The sequence below is a fragment of the Carex rostrata genome, chromosome 20, assembly GCF_964058835.1.
Source record: "Carex rostrata chromosome 20, lpCarRost1.2, whole genome shotgun sequence".
Taxonomy (NCBI): Eukaryota; Viridiplantae; Streptophyta; class Magnoliopsida; order Poales; family Cyperaceae; genus Carex; species Carex rostrata.
In genome coordinates, this window is record NC_135937.1 from 4510624 (window position 1) to 4529125 (window position 18502).

Sequence of the window (18502 nt, forward strand, 5' to 3'; positions counted from 1 at the left end):
TATTTTATTAAACCTTCTATGAACCTTTTTTTTTTTAATTTGTTGACGTAAAAAGTATTAAAGTATAAATCTATAATTAGGTATTGTAAATAAAGTGGAATTAAAATGCATCATTAATTTGTGTTCTAATTGTGCTCCACATCTTTATCTTCGTTTTCAATATTCGAACAATCAATCTAAACCGCTCACCATGATCTTCATGTTAAAATGTGCTTGGAAATCAATTTTTATATTTTTTGAAATTTTTTACTATTTTTTTAAATAGATACAAAATCACTGTTTTCAGATGATTTTGGACCATTCAAAACAGTGATTTTATACCTATCTAAACAAATTAAATAATAAAAAAAAATAGATCGTGCTGAGCAGTTCAGATTGATTGTTTGAATTTTAGAAACGAAAAAAATAACATGAAACATCATTAAATCACAAAACCACTAATACATTTTAACACTACTCGTTGTAAATATCAGGTTCAGCCATCTTTTCATGATTTTTGTACTTGTGCGTAAAGTCGCATTGGATTCTTTTTGAATAACGAAACCAATCTGATATTATTTTTCGGGAGCAAATTATTTACTAAGCCCCGTGTTTCTTTCCTTCAACGAGTAGGAAGCTGATATGATCAGCATGCTTTGTGCATCAATTCTGTCAAGGCAAAGGTTCTGTTATTTTTTTCTTATTTCAACTATTAGCTAGGCCTGTTTCTTATTTTCGTATTCAGTGCAGCATGTTTCTTTATTTTATATTAATATTAGCTGCAAAAAACTGCGGACTTAGCGCAAAGACACGAGTCCTCGTCTCTTTAGTATGTGGACAGCAAAATTATTATACTATTTTCTTTTCTTCCTTTTAAATATTTTTTTCTCAAATTGCTTATTTTATTTGCTTTCCCTCATTATATATAACTTGATTGAAAATTGGGAAGAATAGAGTTAGGTCTGTCATCTCATTGTCTATTCTGTAAATATCATCATCAGAAGCCATTCAACAAATTGTAAAATGAAGACCAGTCTTCTTTAACAGTTCCAATCTGTATTTGTAAGAAAGTTAAATCTATTAAATATGTTTACTATGGTACTGGTGGTACCAGGGCAGACAATGGTACCACTGGGACAATTGCTGGTACAGAAATGGATGGGACAGGAACATCAGAGACAAGTATCAGCATTGCCAATGGTACCGCTCAAGCCAATCGCAATGCTGGTAATGCTGGTACGGTTGCTGGTAATCAAATGTACCCCTGGATGAACAACAAGAGAGGCAACAGTATTGTGCTGCTGAGCCAAGCAATACCGGGTTTAATTTTCATTCTGTTTTTGTTTGGTTGTGTTTGAATAAGATTCGAACTAAACTAGTTTGATTTGTTTCAGAACAAAATTCAATCGAATGAGTTAATTGTGATTTTTTTTCGAATCAAAATCAATCGAATCACGAACTACAAGCTTTTTTAGCAGCCCGAGATCTAGTGTTTAGAAAAATATTTATTCATACCTAAAATTTTCTGAATCAATATTCTATAAGATTGATGAAAATGGTCTCATTTTAAAAATATAATTTTATTTAATGAATATTTCACTTCAAAGCACGAACTCAAAGGAATAAATGAAGAATTTTTTTTTAGTCTTAAATCTTGTTCTAAACTTAGTTTAAAGCTTCATTTAAAATAACATTATATATATATCAGGAGAAGAATTCCTCTTAAACATTAATCTCCATTCTATAAATATGAATCAGCATTTATATCCATCATTATCAATTCTATATATTGATGAGAGTGAACACGCTAGACTCATCAAGAGAACTTGGTGAGCTTTAACTTTGAAATTTATTAAATTGACTTCAAATAACAAATTCAAACTGCTTGAAACTGATCTACTTAACGGGGTGATACATGCGCATGTAAAAAATTTAAATTTCCAGATTCATGAAGTATGAAATTAAGTGATTAATAAATGATGAAAAACGAATGTATTAAAATAACTTATAAGTCTTTATTATTTTGACCGCTTGATTTTATACCGAATTAATTTCAAAAATTTCAAACTTTTGCATGACCACACATCACTCGCGAAATATATCGATTTCAATAGTTTGGATTCATTGTTTGAAGCCAATCCGATCGCGATTAGAGTTAAACTTACCGAGTCCTTTAAATTAAAATAAATTTCTTGAATTATGATTGGTAATTAGAATTATAGGTTAGATAATAAGAAATTACAAGTCAGAGTATTGGAAAGTATAAGTCAAAGCATTGTTTTTAATCGAATACTTAATTAGTTAATGAGTTTAAACCCAATTCGATATTTTTTTGCCCCCTATGCTGAAGTGAATTCATTCATTCATTTGAGGATAAGGATGGCAAAAAAGCCCATCGGCATGGAGGCCTGCTCATACCCACCCGGCCCGGCCCTTTACCCGTTCGGCCCGGTGCTGTAACAGGTCAGGTAAGGCCGGGCCTATAGACAGGTCAGGTCAGGCTTGGGTTTGAACTAAAGCCCGCAGGCAGCCTGTTGGGCCTTTCTTTTGGAGAAAGCCCTGAATTAGATTTTATTCAGGTTGTAGCTTGTTAGGGTTTTATTTCTGGCTATACTTATATCTCTCCACGCGCCGCTTATGTCTCTATTTTATTCAGGTTGTAGCCTGTGCTAGTCTGATTATGTAATGTGCCTGTGTAATCTTATTTTAGTGTTAAAACTATGTTATTTTGTGTTAAAACATGATATTTTGTTAAATTCTATTTTATGAATCTGGTTGTGTAAACTGTTTGGTTAAATTGCTATGTTGAATGGATTGGGCTGGGACAGGCATACAGGTACGGGCCGGGTAAGGCAGCCCATGGGCACTGACAGGCAGGCACAGGCAGGCTTGGGTTTGGGGGGAAGCCCATGGGCGGGCCAGGCATAGATTTGAAGGCCCATTAGATTGGGCCAGGCAGGCCAGGCATGGAATTTTAACAGGCAGGCTGGGCATGGGATTAGTAAAATGCTTGTGGGCTCGACCCATTGCCATCCCTATTTGAGGAGAATTGTAAACAGTTTATGAATTTGTCTTAATTTACTTAATATGCCATCGAAAACCCTAGTCAGGATTTGAGATAAAGAGGAAGCGTAATGATCAATTTCAAAAAATAGAAATGAGAAATTGTGCTAGAATTCATTCCGGGCATTCAGCAGTTTAAGTGCATTTTAAAAGAATTTAAGTTATTTAACATGTAATATTTGTTGTACCTGTTCGACTTTTTTTTATTTTGGTTGAAAGCCCGTAGGCGATTGCATTAATCAAACGATACACAAGATAGCTATTACATAGGTTTCTTTTTATTAAAATAAAAAGTATAAAACCTATACATTGAGCTACTTGTAAAATCATCTAATTTGTTATGTCAGAAAATAACAGATATGTAAAGCCAAAGAATGCGAATTGGTTTATTTGCGCCCGATTAGCAAGTAGGTGGGCCTTCTGATTTTCTTCTCTGAGAATGTAGACACAGTAGTAATTTTTTGAGTTGCATGGCTGGCAGAGTACGCCGTATCGAGTCCTTCCTTGAGGACAAAACGTTTTCTTCTTTCAAAAATTGATACTGCCCGGAGGAATGGCAGCTGAGAGACACTGAATTAAACCGGACCGAGACAATCACTACTTAGAGAGGAGGAAGAGAAGGGCACTGAATCCAATCGGACTGGGACAATCACCACTCAGCAGAGAAGACACTGAATCAACCGGTTCAAGACAGTCACCACTCAAAGAGGTGGAAGAAGAAGGGAAAAAAGAAGAAGAAGAGAGAAGGAAGAAGATAACTCTTTGCAATATGATCATCAACAATAATCATAAAAAAACGTACCTTATTCATATATATAATTATAGTAGATACTACGAGAATGGAAACAAATACACAAAATCCTCAGTCAAACCCTAAAAATAGAGACAAACGGACGAGACAACAAGTGACAAAACCCTTAAACAAAGTCATATGCTTGAATGAAGCAAGACGAGATGGACCAGACAGACAAAAAGAGATGGAGACGAAACGAAGCGGAGCGGCTGACTTGCAACTCTCAAACAGCAAATCAATTGGATCACCTTCTATCACCTGCGGAGTTCACGAAGAAACCTGCGGAATTTACGAGGGATAAAAGCTATGCTAGTTGTACCTGTTCGATTTAGTGCACATGTAAAATAGATAAGCTGATATTATTTGTCAATTTTGATAATTTTAAAATAATAATTGAGTCTTAAATTTAATAAAAAAGGCACACATATAATGCACTATAAAAGTATTATAGCATACTATTATACATAATATTTGTTGTATTTGTTTGATTTAGTATGAATATAATTTATTAAAATATAAAAAAGTAAATCCAGGCCATAAATTGATTTAAATTATCCTACTTTTTTTTAGGGTAAGGTGGCAACTTGCCATCTTACATTTTGATTGATAGAAAATTATTTACAATTGCCCAACGGGCATAGTTGTATAACTAATATTTACACAATAAATTATCCTACTTACAAATGCATAATGTATTGTAAATACATTGTGCTGAAATTATGCACATGTAGAAAGACATAACTTAGACATTATGTTTCAGTTGGATAATTTTATAATTAAATGAGGTCTAAATAAATTAAAGACATCAATAAATAACCGCATAATAGATTGTAATTGTAATTGTAATTGTGTCAGCTTCTGAAAATTTGATGTTTCTTTATTTTCTTGTCAAAGTGTCTATAATTCATCTTTTATTTGATTCCTCTTATTCTTCTACTAAAATGTATATGTATATGTCCATGCTAGCTAAGATGTTGTACAAAATTTTGTACGAAAGAACCATTGTAATTAATTATAGCATGTTTATAAAAATATCACTTTGATTTCAGAGAATATTTATTCTTAATTTGAAAGATTCGTCTACAATAGCATATCTCGTGTTATTCTACGAAAGTATCCAATATTTTTAAATTTAAAAAGCTTAACTATGCTGCTAAAATCTCTCCTGAATTGTTGCCTTTTTATACACCGCAGTCATTAATTTCAATTCCTATATTCAAAATTTCAAACTAAATTTTTTTTTGTAAGTAGTCTTTTGTACGTGAATCCGTCAAGCGGGTCGATAAACTGTAGATGAAAAGATCCACCATACTGAAAGACACTTCGACGACGTCGCGACGATGAACGGAATGAAACGGAACACTCCGATTAAAAAAGTATCCGTTGGACACGTTACAGAATCAAATTATTAAATGGGCCTCGAACTTCTACGGCTCATAGTTTTAACGATATCTTATTACAGCGCGGGACCCAGAGTTCAGTAGAAACTTTTATGCACCGTGCTTACACCGGGGATAGTCATATTCTTGCTTCTTCCCGGGTTCTCCCTCTGGCTGATTTGTACTCAGTACGTTCTTCAAACTCAAAACCCTCTTTCCCCGTTATTTCATACTCCACAAAATATAAAAAGATCAAAGAATCTCACAAGGATAAAAGTTGAATTTAGGGAGATTTGCAAATGCTTAATCCGATTTGTTCGTCCTTTTTCCTGAACATAAATAAATAGTTGAGCGAATCCTGAAGTCTGGTTCCAGACTAAAGAATATGGCGACTCCAGTGAAGGGATCTCTCAATCGACCCACTAGAGAATTAGGTACATCGATAAATTTTGAGAATTCAAATCCAAATCTCTCACGTTTGACTCCACAAAGAAATCCTACAGCGGTTTTCAAGAGTTCTGACAAAAATTCAGGCAAATTCACGAAATTATCAAAAACCCTCGCATCTCCATCTATTTCCTGGGATAAGGGCTCCTTGGCAAAGAAGAAGCTCCCTTTGAAAGATTCAGAGAGTTCGGATTTGAAAAATGCCTCGACGACTGCTTCTCTGGCACATCCTGCACATTTGCGACTCACAAAGAAAAATCAAAGGATCAGAATCAGAGCACCACTTTCATCTCCCATGGAGCCTCCTCCATCTGAGAATTGCAAAGATCAAAATCTGAAGATAAATGTACAGGATATTTCAAATAAACGAGATACAAAATATGAAGTCAATATCTCAGATGGCGCACCAGATCTGGGAGATGGTCGGGTTATGTTCTTAGCAAAGGCCTTTGAAAAACTCTTTACTGAAAATGAAGAAGAGGAGGCTCTTACGGGGGACAAGAGAGATTTTACAAGGGTATTGCTTGAATTTGAAGGACTGCAGAAGGCTGAAGAAACAGAGATCTCTTATTCGGTGGGGTCCACCTCGTCAGAGAGAAGGGATAAAACTGGTGAACAATCTTCAGTGGAGAGTAACTTCAAGAGGTTACTTAATTTTCTGTTTTTTCGCCTCCTCTATTTTTAATTATTTTGGAATTTTGATTTTGTACCATATTTATTAATTTGTCATCTCCAAAAGGATACAAACTTTCTAGAGTTGCCAATTTGAAACATACAAACAGGAAAAGTAAATGGTTTGAAACTTTAAATTTTTAATGAATCAATCATAATGTTAGTTTAACAAAAAGAAAAGAGTAAACAAATCCATTTGCATATAGATGCAACTTGGCAGGAATATCATGCTTTAGTTTATTTCGGAAACATTTTGTCATTTGACATGTTATAATTTCAAGTAATAAAACTCTTTTACCTAAATCTCTATTCATTTGTAGGAAATATTTATGGAAAGATTTTTTAAGGAAAAGGAAGAGCCAATTACTACAAATATAAATTTGGCAAAATCATTTTCTTAATAAAAACTTGTTTAATATATAAAATTTGCAAATGCTCATTTTTTTGGTAAGAATTTGAAGGTTTTTGATCGAAATCTGCTTGTCAGACAGAAGAGAATGAAGCACGTCAGTCGTCAGGGTCTAAAATGACTAGACAAAAAGAAATTTTTTCTCTTGTTCTGCTTGTATCTTAATCTATAATATACTTGTTATTGATTTGTTGAATTCTTTGAAACAGGGATAGCCAAAAAAATGATGGTGGCAATAGGATCAAAAGAAATGTATGCTCTTTTCTTTTCTTGTGTAGCTCTATAATTTACTGGCTCAAAGTATTATCATCTGCTATTTCTGTACGTGCAGGCTCTAAAATTACTGGTTGTACCAGCCAAATTCATTTGATTTTGTGATCATCATCTTTTCCCGGTGCTTACTTATAATAGTTGATGCTTATTAAGTCCTACATTTCATAACTTAGAAAGGCATTATCATCTTTTGTTATCCGTACCTTGTTTTATGAAATGTAGAGCACAGGATCTTCTGGAAGAAGCTGGACTAAGAAGTCTAAAATTACTAACCCACATCCATTTATGCTTAAAACTGAGGTAATACCAGTCCTCACTTTCAATTTGGACATTTACTTAACTGAAGAGTCACTCAACCTTTTAGGGCTCAATTGATTCTTGAAAACAAGATCTTACAAAAATCCATGAAGGAAGAAATAGATCTGATAACTTGCAAACCCGTTTCAAAGATACCACACAAAAGATGGTGCTTATTATGAAGTTTCCCCATTGTATATGAGCAACTTCTCATTAAAAATCGAAAATCTTATTATAGGAAAGAGGAAGGATGAAAGAGGAACATTTTCTAGAGAAAATGAAGGAGATGCTTCTAGAGGAAGAGAGGCTTCGAGTACCAGTGGCACAAGGTCTCCCTTGGAGCACTGACGAGCCAGAGGTATCTCTTTTTACTTACTCACATTCGGCTTAGATCAAGAGTTCTCATAATTCTGGTAGTGTGTCAGTCGGTGCTATATTAGTTCTGTCTCCGTCAGTGGTTTATATTATTTTATTACTTTCCACCTTATCAAGCCATTAGTTGCACTATTGTTGTATTAGCTTTGAGATCAATCTATATATAGCTTATTCAAAGTATTTCTCATGGAATCACACTTATAAGATCACTAGGTGTACATCGTGTGTAATTTTAAAATTGTAAATGTGCTTTAAAATAGTAAATCAGCATAATCACTACAAAGAATTGGCAACATAGTGGTTAACAAAACGGCCTAAATCACTCCTTGCTAATTTTTTACTTTCTCTGTAACACAAGTGGGGGCTCTGCTGGATATTAGTGTCACAAGTGGGGTGCATAGGACATCCTATTGATGTGACACGATCGATGTAGTGTCAAAATTGACAAATTTATGTTTGTACCATTTAGTACCCTTTCAAGCCTCCAATTAAAGAGCCAACAGAACCTGTTGATCTCATCCTTCAGACGGATCTCCGTGCAGTTGACCGTGCAGAGTTTGATCTCCAGGTAAACCCTTAATGTTGACTTGGTACTTTCTGGAACTGCTTGGTAAGAATGTCAAATGTACTGGTTTAATTAGGCCTAATATTTTGTCAGTCGGGGCTAATAGTTCTATCTCTGCCAGTATGCACTGGTTTAAATAAAATCAACCTTCTTTCTGCCCCAATTATTTTGTTTATACTTTTGGTTGCTTAGTGTTTAATGCTTTGTGTTTATACTTTTGGTTGCTTAGTGTTTAAATAATATCAACCCTTCTTTCTGCCCCAATTATTTTGTTTATACTTTTGGCCTTGAGTTAAAATAAAATGACTTAATTGTGAATTCAAATATACTGATTTGTTTTATTGTTATCTAGATCAGTGAACTTTTATGTTAATTAATTGGGGATAAATTACTTTCTCCAGGTCGCTGAAAAGATAAACTTTCTCGAAAAAATAAAGTCCGAAAGAGAGAGACAGCGAAAGGTGAAACATAACTATTATTTACTATTATATGGATATACAATTTATGCTTACAAATATGACATATGATTTTATTAAAAAAAAACTAAAATCCCAAACTCTTGTGGCTTATTGCACTATTTAAACAAGTTATTAATAACAACTTATCTGGTATTTTTGCAAACCTAGCCCTAACTTTGAATTATTCACAGATAAAGGAAGAAGAAGAGATTAAGAGACTGAGAAAGGAGCTTGTGCCAAAAGCGTTACCAATGCCATGCTTCGATCGCCCTTTTGTTCCTAGGAGGTCAGTCATCTTAATGGTTTTCTATAGCATTATTTGCTCGACTAAAATGTCTCGTGTTAAGTTCAATTAAATAATTTCTTTGTAAACTTCAGGTCAACGCTATCGCATACCATTCCTAAGGAGCCAAAATTTCACTCCAAGCAACAACCTGATAAGCCTTGATGAGCTCCTGATGTTGGATTTTGAAACCTAAATTCAGCTTCTATATAGATAGTATAGAGGGGCAATGCTAATTGCAGGCTTATATAGATAGTATAGAATATGTGGATAATTGACTTGCTCTCGTTCCCTGAGACATTTGCTTGAATGCTGGATGATGGAGATTAGTTTTACTTTGTTAGAAAATATTCCTTTTTTCTGGGTTAATGATCTTGAATGGTGACTTTCCAAATCATTTGAAATCTCTTGTTATCTTTGTGATTTTTTTTTCCTTCTGTAATCATGAATATCATCTCTGCAAATTCATGTTAATCGTTGCAATATATGAAGCAGCTATAGAGTTGAATTTAATGTTAAGCACAGATGTAGCCCATTTAAACTTGATGAAGTGTATTATAGCAGATATTATGAAAATTACTATTCTTAGTCCATTGTATAAATTAGAAGGGAGTTAAAATTGTCATGGAGGCTTGATAATAACCTCTATGATAACTTGCACTTCTTGCAGCAGCAGCAACAATTCTAATTTTTATAATTTAATTTTGAAATATTTGTTGCAAGAAGACTTGTTGAACCAAGAATAACAATAACACAAATACTATTATAATTATCATTATCATTATCATAGCAGCAGCAGCAACAACACAAGGATCCTTCTGCAATTCTATTGTGCTCAAATGAAATTCCAGCTAAAGGTTATATGGGCGTAGTAATAAAATAGGCCCATTTAGGCGGACACTCAAATCCAGTCCTTTGGGCCTTATAATACTTTGCTTTTTTCTCATCATATCGAAACAAAGGTTCTGTTCGAGACAAATTCGCTCCCTTCCACTTATAATGGTCAATCGGAAGCAACCCCTCTAAATTTCCCTCTAAATTCTGGTTCTCTTTCTTCAATGGCGCAGGTACGCGAGCTAGAGTCAGTTTGTATTCTTCTCGAATGTCTGACCCAATCGAATTATAGATTAATTATACTTTCTCTGTCCTTTACCCTTTGTAGGAGAATGAGCGATCGGGCGGAGCTTTGCGCGAACAAGGCAAGTAGTAACAGCAATTTCAAATCTATATACTTTATAGAATTAGGAAAATGTCTCACTTGAACTTTTTCATGATTAATTATTCAGAAAATCGTGCAAGGGGATCTGAGGTGTTTCTCGGAGGTCTACCTCGTACAGTTACAGAAAGCACAATACACCAGGTCTATTTTTTCAAATTGCCTAAAAATTCAATATCTGTTTCTTTCTTGGTGCCTTGAAGATAAGCTTAATCTTAATTCTATCAGATCTGAAGTCTGGTTGTTCAACAAAGTTTTCTTTTTTGGAGTTAAATGGTGCTTAACAAAGTCAAAATGGTTGATTGAAATTTAATTTAGAGAAACTTAATTACAAAAGTACCTATGTAAAAATCTCCTACTTAGTTTTTGCTCTCTTTTATGAATTTATTTTATGTTTCGTTAGCATTTTTAGCTATGGTATGTGCTCTTATGACCTGCAATTCGTCCCCGTTTTAAGCAACCTAGAAAATTACAGAAAATAAAAACCTTTCCTAAGTATTCTATTTTCTTTGAAACTTTGGTTGTAACATTCTGTTAATTCATTGATAATTTAACAGATGTTTTCTGCCTATGGAGAGATTGTGGAGATTCGCCTGATGAAGGACCAAAATGGCATCTCCAAGGTTTTCTTTCTTTCATGTATTATTTTCTGTACTGTACTTATTTAGCCTAGTACTGGTACTGTACATTGATCTCAATTGCAATGTAGTCAATTTGTTGAAAAGCATTAAAAGAGGCTATTTTTAGGTATCGAGCTGTTTAGGTCTGGTATTAGTTTTGATATAGAAGAGAACTTAAGTTTGACCATAGTTGACTGTTGCTTGTTACTGTTATTGTGGTTGTCTTTATCTTGTTAATTATAGCCACTAATTAATATTACTTATGTTTTATTTCGTGGTTGAAGGGATTTTGTTTTGTGAGGTATGCTAAAAAAGAGTCAGCATTATGGGCTAAAAGAGAAAAGAATGGAGTTGAGGTAACAGATCACCAATTTCATCTTGGTTCTTTCTTAGAGTTTTTCAAAGTGGAAACTAAAGCTTGTTTAATCATGAAATTAGTGTTCCTTCAGCCTTTTTAAGTAAAATTGAAAGATCATTTGACTCATCTTTTATAGCATCTATATTCAAGTGCTAGTCTGCTTTTTAAAGTTTTTTAATTTGAAATTTTTTATGCTTTCTTTGTACTTTAGGTTCAAGGAAGAAAAATCGGTGTTGACATTTCTTTGGACAAATGTTCTCTTTATTTTGGAAATCTTAAAAAAGGTTAGTTTCACAAATCATGCAAGCACGTTATAGTTTATTAGTTAGTTTCATGCAATGACATCTCCTTTATTCCCTTGGTTAAATTAAATTTCCTTAATAAATCAACTTCTGTTTTTTTAAGAAATTAGTCTACTTCAGGCATCTATTCATTTTCATTTGTGGGCATGTTCTCTGTATCTCTTCATTAGAAATGATAAAATTTAATGTATATCTGAGCAGAAGACATATATTCAAAATTTACCCATAAACATTGCATGTATTTGTTTTATTGTTCGTTTTCATAAAGAAGGGGACTTAATTTTTTCTACATGGGTTAATAAATGGCTGGCAATTTTGGTACTTTCTCTGAGCGAATAGGGATAGGGCTAAAGGCCAGTGGTACGTAGACCTTTTTGGGGCATATGAGAGAGTTCTTGTTTTTGGGGTATTTATGATATTCAGATGTGTTTGTCTTTCCACATATGAAATTATACCTTTAATATATTTTGGTCATTTAGTTGATCTGTTTATATTTTACTCTGTGCTAGATTGGAGCTCTGCAGAATTTGATCAGCTGATCCGTCAGGTATTGCATTTTTTTTTTTATCTTTTTTGCATGTTATACAGACCCTTGTGGTTTAATTTTGAAATCTTTGCGTTTTGAAAGGCATTTAGAGAAGTGGTGTCAGTTGAACTTGCAATGGCTCCATTTGCTGAGGTTTCTGGTCGTAGAAAAACTCTCAACCGAGGCTTTGCATTTGTACGGTTTACGACTCATGGGGTATGTTTAACTGAAGTTCAATCTCTTTGCATAATTAATTTTGATGTATGCCGCTATGTCAAGTTTATTTTCATGCATTGCAGGTGTGAACAATGGTATGTCTTCGTATATCAGAATTATATCATATCTCTTTATTTGATTAATAATCCGATAATCCTTTAAAAATGAATAATAAAATGTATCATAACTGGTAATTAATAGAAATCTTTGCATATGGTGGTTTAAGATGTTTGCTTTAATGATTTATATGATTTAGAAAATAATGAGAAAACATATTCTGATTTGCATAAACCACTTGACTTATTACACTGATCCAATTGGCCGATCAAAATTTATCAACCACCCAAGGGTGTGCTTAATAAAAAGAAAATAATTGATCTTGATGGAAGCAATTAATTTAGTTTCTTGCAAAAACTGAAATTGAGATATGATTGTTTATCAAAGCATGTTTCTTTTGCTATTTGACATGGGAAAGTCTGAATTTTATTGAGAAATAACTTCACAGAGTTCTTTTGGAATATAAGCTCATCAAATTGTACTTTCTGATTGAGGGACAATGATAAAACAAAACTTCTATGATATTTTTAAAGTTGAATGGAATTACAGCAAGCACAAACTTGTCATATTACGCTATAATCAAAGAAGATAACTATTCAACGCTAGACAGGTTGTGAATTTGTAAAAGAAAAAAAAAACATAAAATTTATCTGGGATCAGTCGACCAAAGTTAATGAAAAGGAACTTGATGTGTGAAGTACAGTAAAAGATGGTTCTCTTCTCTCTCCTAGGGCCAGAGACTCAGTAAATTGGTCAGACGGTTTGGGCTTCAGAACTGGATTTGATCAGGGGACTCCGAGTCGGGTTGGGTTGTGTCAGGTCAAAATTATCTATTGATTTGCAAAATAGTAAGAAGTGAGAAATAATATTGTTGAATATGCACATATTTCATTACTGTAGGGTTGACCAAATTAGGAAAGGGTGAATAGGTGTCATATTAGGTATATCAGTGTCTTTTTCTGCAAATTTTCACATTATCCTCTTACTTCTTATCCAGCTTGAGATTTTCCAAAGGATTTTGATTAAATTGAAATTTTAAAATCTCTTTATAGGTCTGTAATTGGTATTGTTAAAGTTAAGTTTAAATGAAAATTTGCAGCATTATGTTGTCTCAAGTTGAGCATGATTATGTAATCCGAGTCACATGTGCTCAATCAAAACAAAAGAGGGAAAACAAGCTAAGTAAAGGATTTTTGAAGATGTGAATACACTGAGAAGATCTTGACACTTTGCATGAATCAATATTCTTATTTAAGTTGAATTGTGTTTTGTTGACTCTTTTTGGAAGCCTTATTATTTGTTTATGTTGAGAGATAGTATAATTTTATTCTGTTTGATTATTATAATATTTTAACCACAAGAACTTATGTAAGAAAGAAAAAAAAATCACAATGATGCCGAATCACCACTAAAGGATAGCCAAAGCCCTATACCAAGGAAAAGTGGTACAACTGTTAAACTAAATTGGTTGAACAACATGTTTTGAAATTAGAAAAGGGAAAAATAAGATAACTAATGGTGTATAACAAATGGAAGATATAACTTTGATTTAAAGAGGTATACCTCGTTTCACATTTTCATGATGATTAATTTTTCTGGCAAAAAACATGCGTGAAAGAATGATACGAGAAACATGTTCTTCAACCTCACTCTCTAATTTTGATCTTATAAAAAACATACCAGATCAATATCAGATATACTAATCTCAAACAATATTATTAAAATAAATCACACATGAAACCATAGGCGGCGGCTCGAGCGCATCGAATTGGATCCAAGCCGGACTTCATGCTTGGTGTTGATTTGCATCCAGTAGTAGACTGGGCTGAACCTGAACCTGAGTTTGATTTGGCTGACACGGCTAAGGTACCTATTTGTTTGTAACATTTTTTTCATGGTATTTTTTACATTACCTAGTTGGAAAGGGATGACAGAGTTCAATATTATTTTGTTCTTTATGGCTTTTTGGTTGTTGTTTTTTCTTTTGAAGTGGCTGGCAGGGAGGGTTTAATGGTTCAGGTTTTGGTGTGGAGTTGTATCTAATCAATTTCTAATGCTTAGTAAAAGTTTACTTTGATTGTTGAATATGTTCTGTTTTTCATATCTTTTATGTTTATTTTGTTTATTTCATTCAGGTTAAGATAGCTTTTGTTGGGAATTTACCCCAGAATGCTAGTGAAGACTTCCTTCACAGGCTTTTTGATCCAATAGGAAAGGTGAATAATTTATAATGGTGGATTTTTTTGGCATTGCCTCTCACATCAGTATAATAATAAATATGGTCACTAACATCAGTTGTATTTTTATCTTTATAAGGTGGAGAAGGTGGCATTATCAAGAAAAGGCCGTCAACCAGTCGGATTTGTTCACTTTTCTGCCTGTGCAGTTAGTTTATATAACCGCTTATATCTTTCTAGATCCTTTTTTTTCTGAGAGTAACCACTGAGTGGCATGATAACATACTGTTTGATTAATGACTCGTTCCTATTTGGTTCCTTTTTATATTGTTTATCTTGACAGGAATTGGATAGAGCAATAAGGGAAATGAATGGGAGAACTATAACAGCACCAGACAAGGGCCCACCTTTTATAATCAAGGCATGTCATCAGATAAAATATTTTGAAACATTGGCATAATCCAAACATTAAAATAGTTTTGGTTCTCTGTACTCATTCAATTTATGTGTTCATGCTTTTTTTTTAAGGTCAGAATGCAGAGTACCATCTAACAATTCATTAAGTTTAAAAAAGTTACGTTGTCTAGGAAAAAGAGAAAAAACACAGAGAACAAAAAATTTGAACTTAAAGGCTGGGATTATGATTTCTACTGGTAAATCTGACAAACATTATATAGGATATATGCATTAGAAGGGTCAATCCTGAGACAACTACATCTCTGATACCATAGTACCTTACTGTTTAAAATGACCTTGCCAGTAAGATACCTTAGTCAGAAACTCAGTACCTAACCTTGTTTGATTATGTATATGCAATTCAAAATAGGTGTCTGTGGCAAGACCAATGGAGAAAGGCGCAAAGCGGCCCCGTGACGAGGATACTAAAGTCAAGCCACTGGAGATCCCCATTGAAAGGCATGATTACTCTCAGGGACCCCACCATGATGATTTGGCCCTTCACCCTATTCTAAAAGCCCCAAGAATAGATAAATCAGTAAGTTTTCTCTATGTTTCCTTTGGTACTTATAAACCTAAAAATGCCCTGAATTTAGTTTATTGTCCCATGAATATTAGTCTCGTTACTATTTTCCTTTATGAAGAATATATCTTAATTTTATCTCTTCGGTTTTAAATATTTTATTGCTATTTAGGTACATTTGGATGCATATGAAGCTTCTCTTTCTTTATTGTCCCCAGTGGTTAGGGATCGACTCAATCGATTATTTCGTCTTGGCATTGGCACTCGATATGATGTAATGAGTTTTTCTCTTGTTTATGTTTGTCTTGTCTGCTATTTTGAAGCATTTTCTTATCAGCTACTTCATAGACTAGTTTAAAACAGAATTTAATGTCGCATGGTAGTACTTGACGTGGATCTCACCTCTCTATATAATTCAACTCTGTTATGTACTGCTTTAGCTCCACTGTTGTCTCCTAACTTTTTTTTTTCCTATTGTAGATTGATATTCATTGCGTGAATAATCTTAAGGAGCTACCCGAGCAAGCTGCAATAGCTGTCCTTGATCAGGTCAGATCGTCTCCGTCATTGTCAAAAAAAATTGTCATCATTATAACAACAATAATATCAACCATTACTTTATGATGTCATCGTAATTCTCATTATTACTGTCATTGTTGTTGTTGTTGTTGTTGCTTCTGCTTCTGCTGCTGCTATTGTTACTATTGCTGTTTTTGGTGTTTTTGGTGTTATTATTGTGTTTGTTCTTGTTTTAACTAGTTCAATTTTTGTTTTTGTGTTTTAGTTCTTGTTCTCTGGCAGTGACAAGCATGACAAGAGAGCATTCTTTGATTCCTTGGTTGCCAAGGTGCTTCTCTATTTCCTAAATAATTTCTGGCCACGCTCATCATAATACTGTCATGGACTTCTATTTATCTATTTGATTTTTATTGGCAGCAAAGGGTTAATTTATTGACTAGGAGCAACTCACCTCCTCTAAGGAGCAACTACTCTTCCCGGGTCCAACCCATTGAACCAGCTCTAGATCATCCTCCAAGGAGCAACTACTCTTCCCGGGCCCCACCCATTGAACCAGCTCTAGATCATCCCCCAAGGTCTTTTAAATTTTTTCAATTAGATATTATTTTACCAATACATGCAGGATCATTTGATATAAGAATTTATTTTGGTTACAGGTACATTAGGTACAGCTCCTCTCCTGGTGTATACACCTACTCTTCGCAATACAGCAAAGAGCCTCTCTTTTCTCGAAATCCCATTGTGGAACTTAAAGAAGAAACAGCCTCCTTGCACAGAGAACAGCTGGTTGGTACATCATCCTTAGGGTACGGTACAATTTCTAGATCTGAAGCGCAGTTTTTGCCTCTTGTAACTCTTGATAGGCAACAGATCCGGTATGATCCTTTAACTGGTCAACCGTACAAGTTTGACCCATTTACTGGTGAGCCAATAGAGACTGAGTTTGGTTCACATCAGTTTAGAAGCCTCCGCTAGCCTATGATATTTGTTTCGTTTGTTCTTTGCTCGTGCGGATGTATCTGTCAGATAATTTAATTATATGATTATGGGGCTATAGGTGGGTATGTGTTGTAATTTAGTTTGATATTACATGATGTATCTATTGAGTTAATAGAATTTTCACCGTATAGAGAAACACCAACCTTTTTTGTACAATTTTTTTTATTGTTTTAGTATTTATGCTAAATATATTTTAGTTCTGGGGCCTAAATGTGCTCATGTTCAACTTATTACTGAAAGGATTATTTATGTATAGCACGCTAGCCGAACTCAAAACAAAATTAGAGAAGTAATAGTACATCCACACAAAGCCTAACTACATATTCAAGCTGACAAGTTAGCTAAGGCCAGCCACTTTGTCTGCAGTGAGCCAGTGAACCAACTCCTTAGATGATTAGCCCTCTAGCACCACCAAGCTTCCAACCTAGAATCCTGTTCAAAATAAAAAAAAAATGAGAGAGAATACCTAATAATAGAAATCAAAATACATTATTTATTATTTTTTAAAAGTTAGATCAAAAAAATATCGAAGAATTCTTTCCTCTTAGCTTAGATATTTTATTTATATTAGAAAATATAAAAGAATGATATAATAAATAATTCTTTTTTTGAACAAAAAATGTCTTTCACATAAAAAAAATAAAAAACACTTCTTTTCAATGACAGTTCCAAAAAAACGTACTTATACTGGCAATCAGTCGGATTGTTTTGTGGCATCCTTGATCAGACTTAGAAGTTCGCCTATTTCTCTCTTCCCATATCACCCAAAACACTGCCCCGAGCACTGCGCTATGCTTCCTAAATGTATCCCCCATGAGTTGAGCTGCATTCTCCCAGAGACCAGAGGTGCTCCATAAAACTGGGTATCAATTTTCCAGTTGCCTGATTGGCTTTCTTTCACTATCCTCACAGAAGGAGCATGTCACATCCCCTCCCAGCCGCTTCTCAACATTGTACATTTTGTCAGAACCTTTTTGTGTATAACCAGCCACAAGAAAGCCTTGATTTTAAATGGTACCAACTACCAAGTCACGCATTTCTTCAGAATATATAGAGAGAGTGAAAGATAATTATTTTAGGAGTAATTTTTTTTCAATCTTTTATTTTTTTCTCATGGTGTTTGGTAAAAGAATTTTGGGCAAGAAAGCAATTTATCGAGAGAAAAAATAATTAAAAAGAATAGTAGTAGTTTTGTAATAAATAATGAAATTTTTTCAAGAAAAAGATAATTCCGGAAAATCCTGCTAACAGGGTCCATTCTCCATCCATCCATAATTTGAACAGTTATAATTAATGTATAGGTTGTGTCTTCTCCATATTTCAATTCTAATCGTTGAGCATCAAGATAAATGAACAGATGGAATATGTTAGCTGAATTTTGTGCCCACATGTGAGCAAGAGATTTAGTCCGATTATCCCTGAGAGGAATGGAGTCTTATAGGATTTAATGTTCCAATACTACATTTCATTTATTTGTTTTGGGTTATGGGATATTCTGGCAATTTCTTTTTTCTTTTTCCTATTCTATTCGTAGTAAAAT

General features: G+C 33.9%; 2 protein-coding genes across 4 annotated transcripts; both read left to right on the top strand.

The window, feature by feature from the left end:
- Positions 1-5402: 5402 nt before the first annotated feature.
- Positions 5403-9484, top strand: LOC144572719 (uncharacterized). Its single transcript, XM_078322390.1, has 8 exons — positions 5403-6306; positions 6952-6994; positions 7238-7315; positions 7551-7670; positions 8157-8255; positions 8654-8713; positions 8902-8996; positions 9089-9484. Exons 1-8 carry the CDS (start codon positions 5600-5602, stop codon positions 9156-9158), a joined length of 1272 nt encoding a protein of 423 aa, XP_078178516.1. The 5' UTR covers positions 5403-5599; the 3' UTR covers positions 9159-9484.
- A 483-nt stretch (positions 9485-9967) lies between these two features.
- On the top strand, positions 9968-17137 carry LOC144572118 (uncharacterized). 3 transcript variants are annotated; one of them, XM_078321536.1, is made up of 18 exons: positions 9968-10060; positions 10156-10192; positions 10280-10353; positions 10767-10832; positions 11114-11185; positions 11399-11471; positions 11999-12036; positions 12118-12231; positions 14035-14154; positions 14424-14504; positions 14605-14673; positions 14809-14886; positions 15292-15459; positions 15617-15718; positions 15925-15993; positions 16229-16291; positions 16381-16538; positions 16620-17137. In XM_078321536.1, exons 1-18 carry the CDS (start codon positions 10052-10054, stop codon positions 16936-16938), a joined length of 1710 nt encoding a protein of 569 aa, XP_078177662.1. In that variant the 5' UTR covers positions 9968-10051; the 3' UTR covers positions 16939-17137. The 3 variants fall into 3 exon arrangements, with proteins under 3 accessions (XP_078177662.1, XP_078177665.1, XP_078177663.1); XM_078321539.1 differs by lacking the exon at positions 12118-12231; XM_078321537.1 differs by lacking the exon at positions 11114-11185.
- Positions 17138-18502: the final 1365 nt, after the last annotated feature.

What these genes read in the sequence shown, in the direction of transcription:
- LOC144572719 (XM_078322390.1), top strand. Translation starts at nt 5,600, where the DNA reads ATGGCGACTCCAGTGAAGGGATCTCTCAATCGACCCACTAGAGAATTA. An exon ending in CATTTATGCTTAAAACTGAG is followed by an intron (nt 7,316 to 7,550) that starts GTAATACCAGTC and finishes ATCTTATTATAG; the next exon opens with GAAAGAGGAAGGATGAAAGA. An exon ending in GGAGCACTGACGAGCCAGAG is followed by an intron (nt 7,671 to 8,156) that starts GTATCTCTTTTT and finishes TGTACCATTTAG; the next exon opens with TACCCTTTCAAGCCTCCAAT.
- LOC144572118 (XM_078321536.1), top strand. An exon ending in TTGATCAGCTGATCCGTCAG is followed by an intron (nt 12,037 to 12,117) that starts GTATTGCATTTT and finishes GCGTTTTGAAAG; the next exon opens with GCATTTAGAGAAGTGGTGTC. An exon ending in ATTTGGCTGACACGGCTAAG is followed by an intron (nt 14,155 to 14,423) that starts GTACCTATTTGT and finishes TATTTCATTCAG; the next exon opens with GTTAAGATAGCTTTTGTTGG.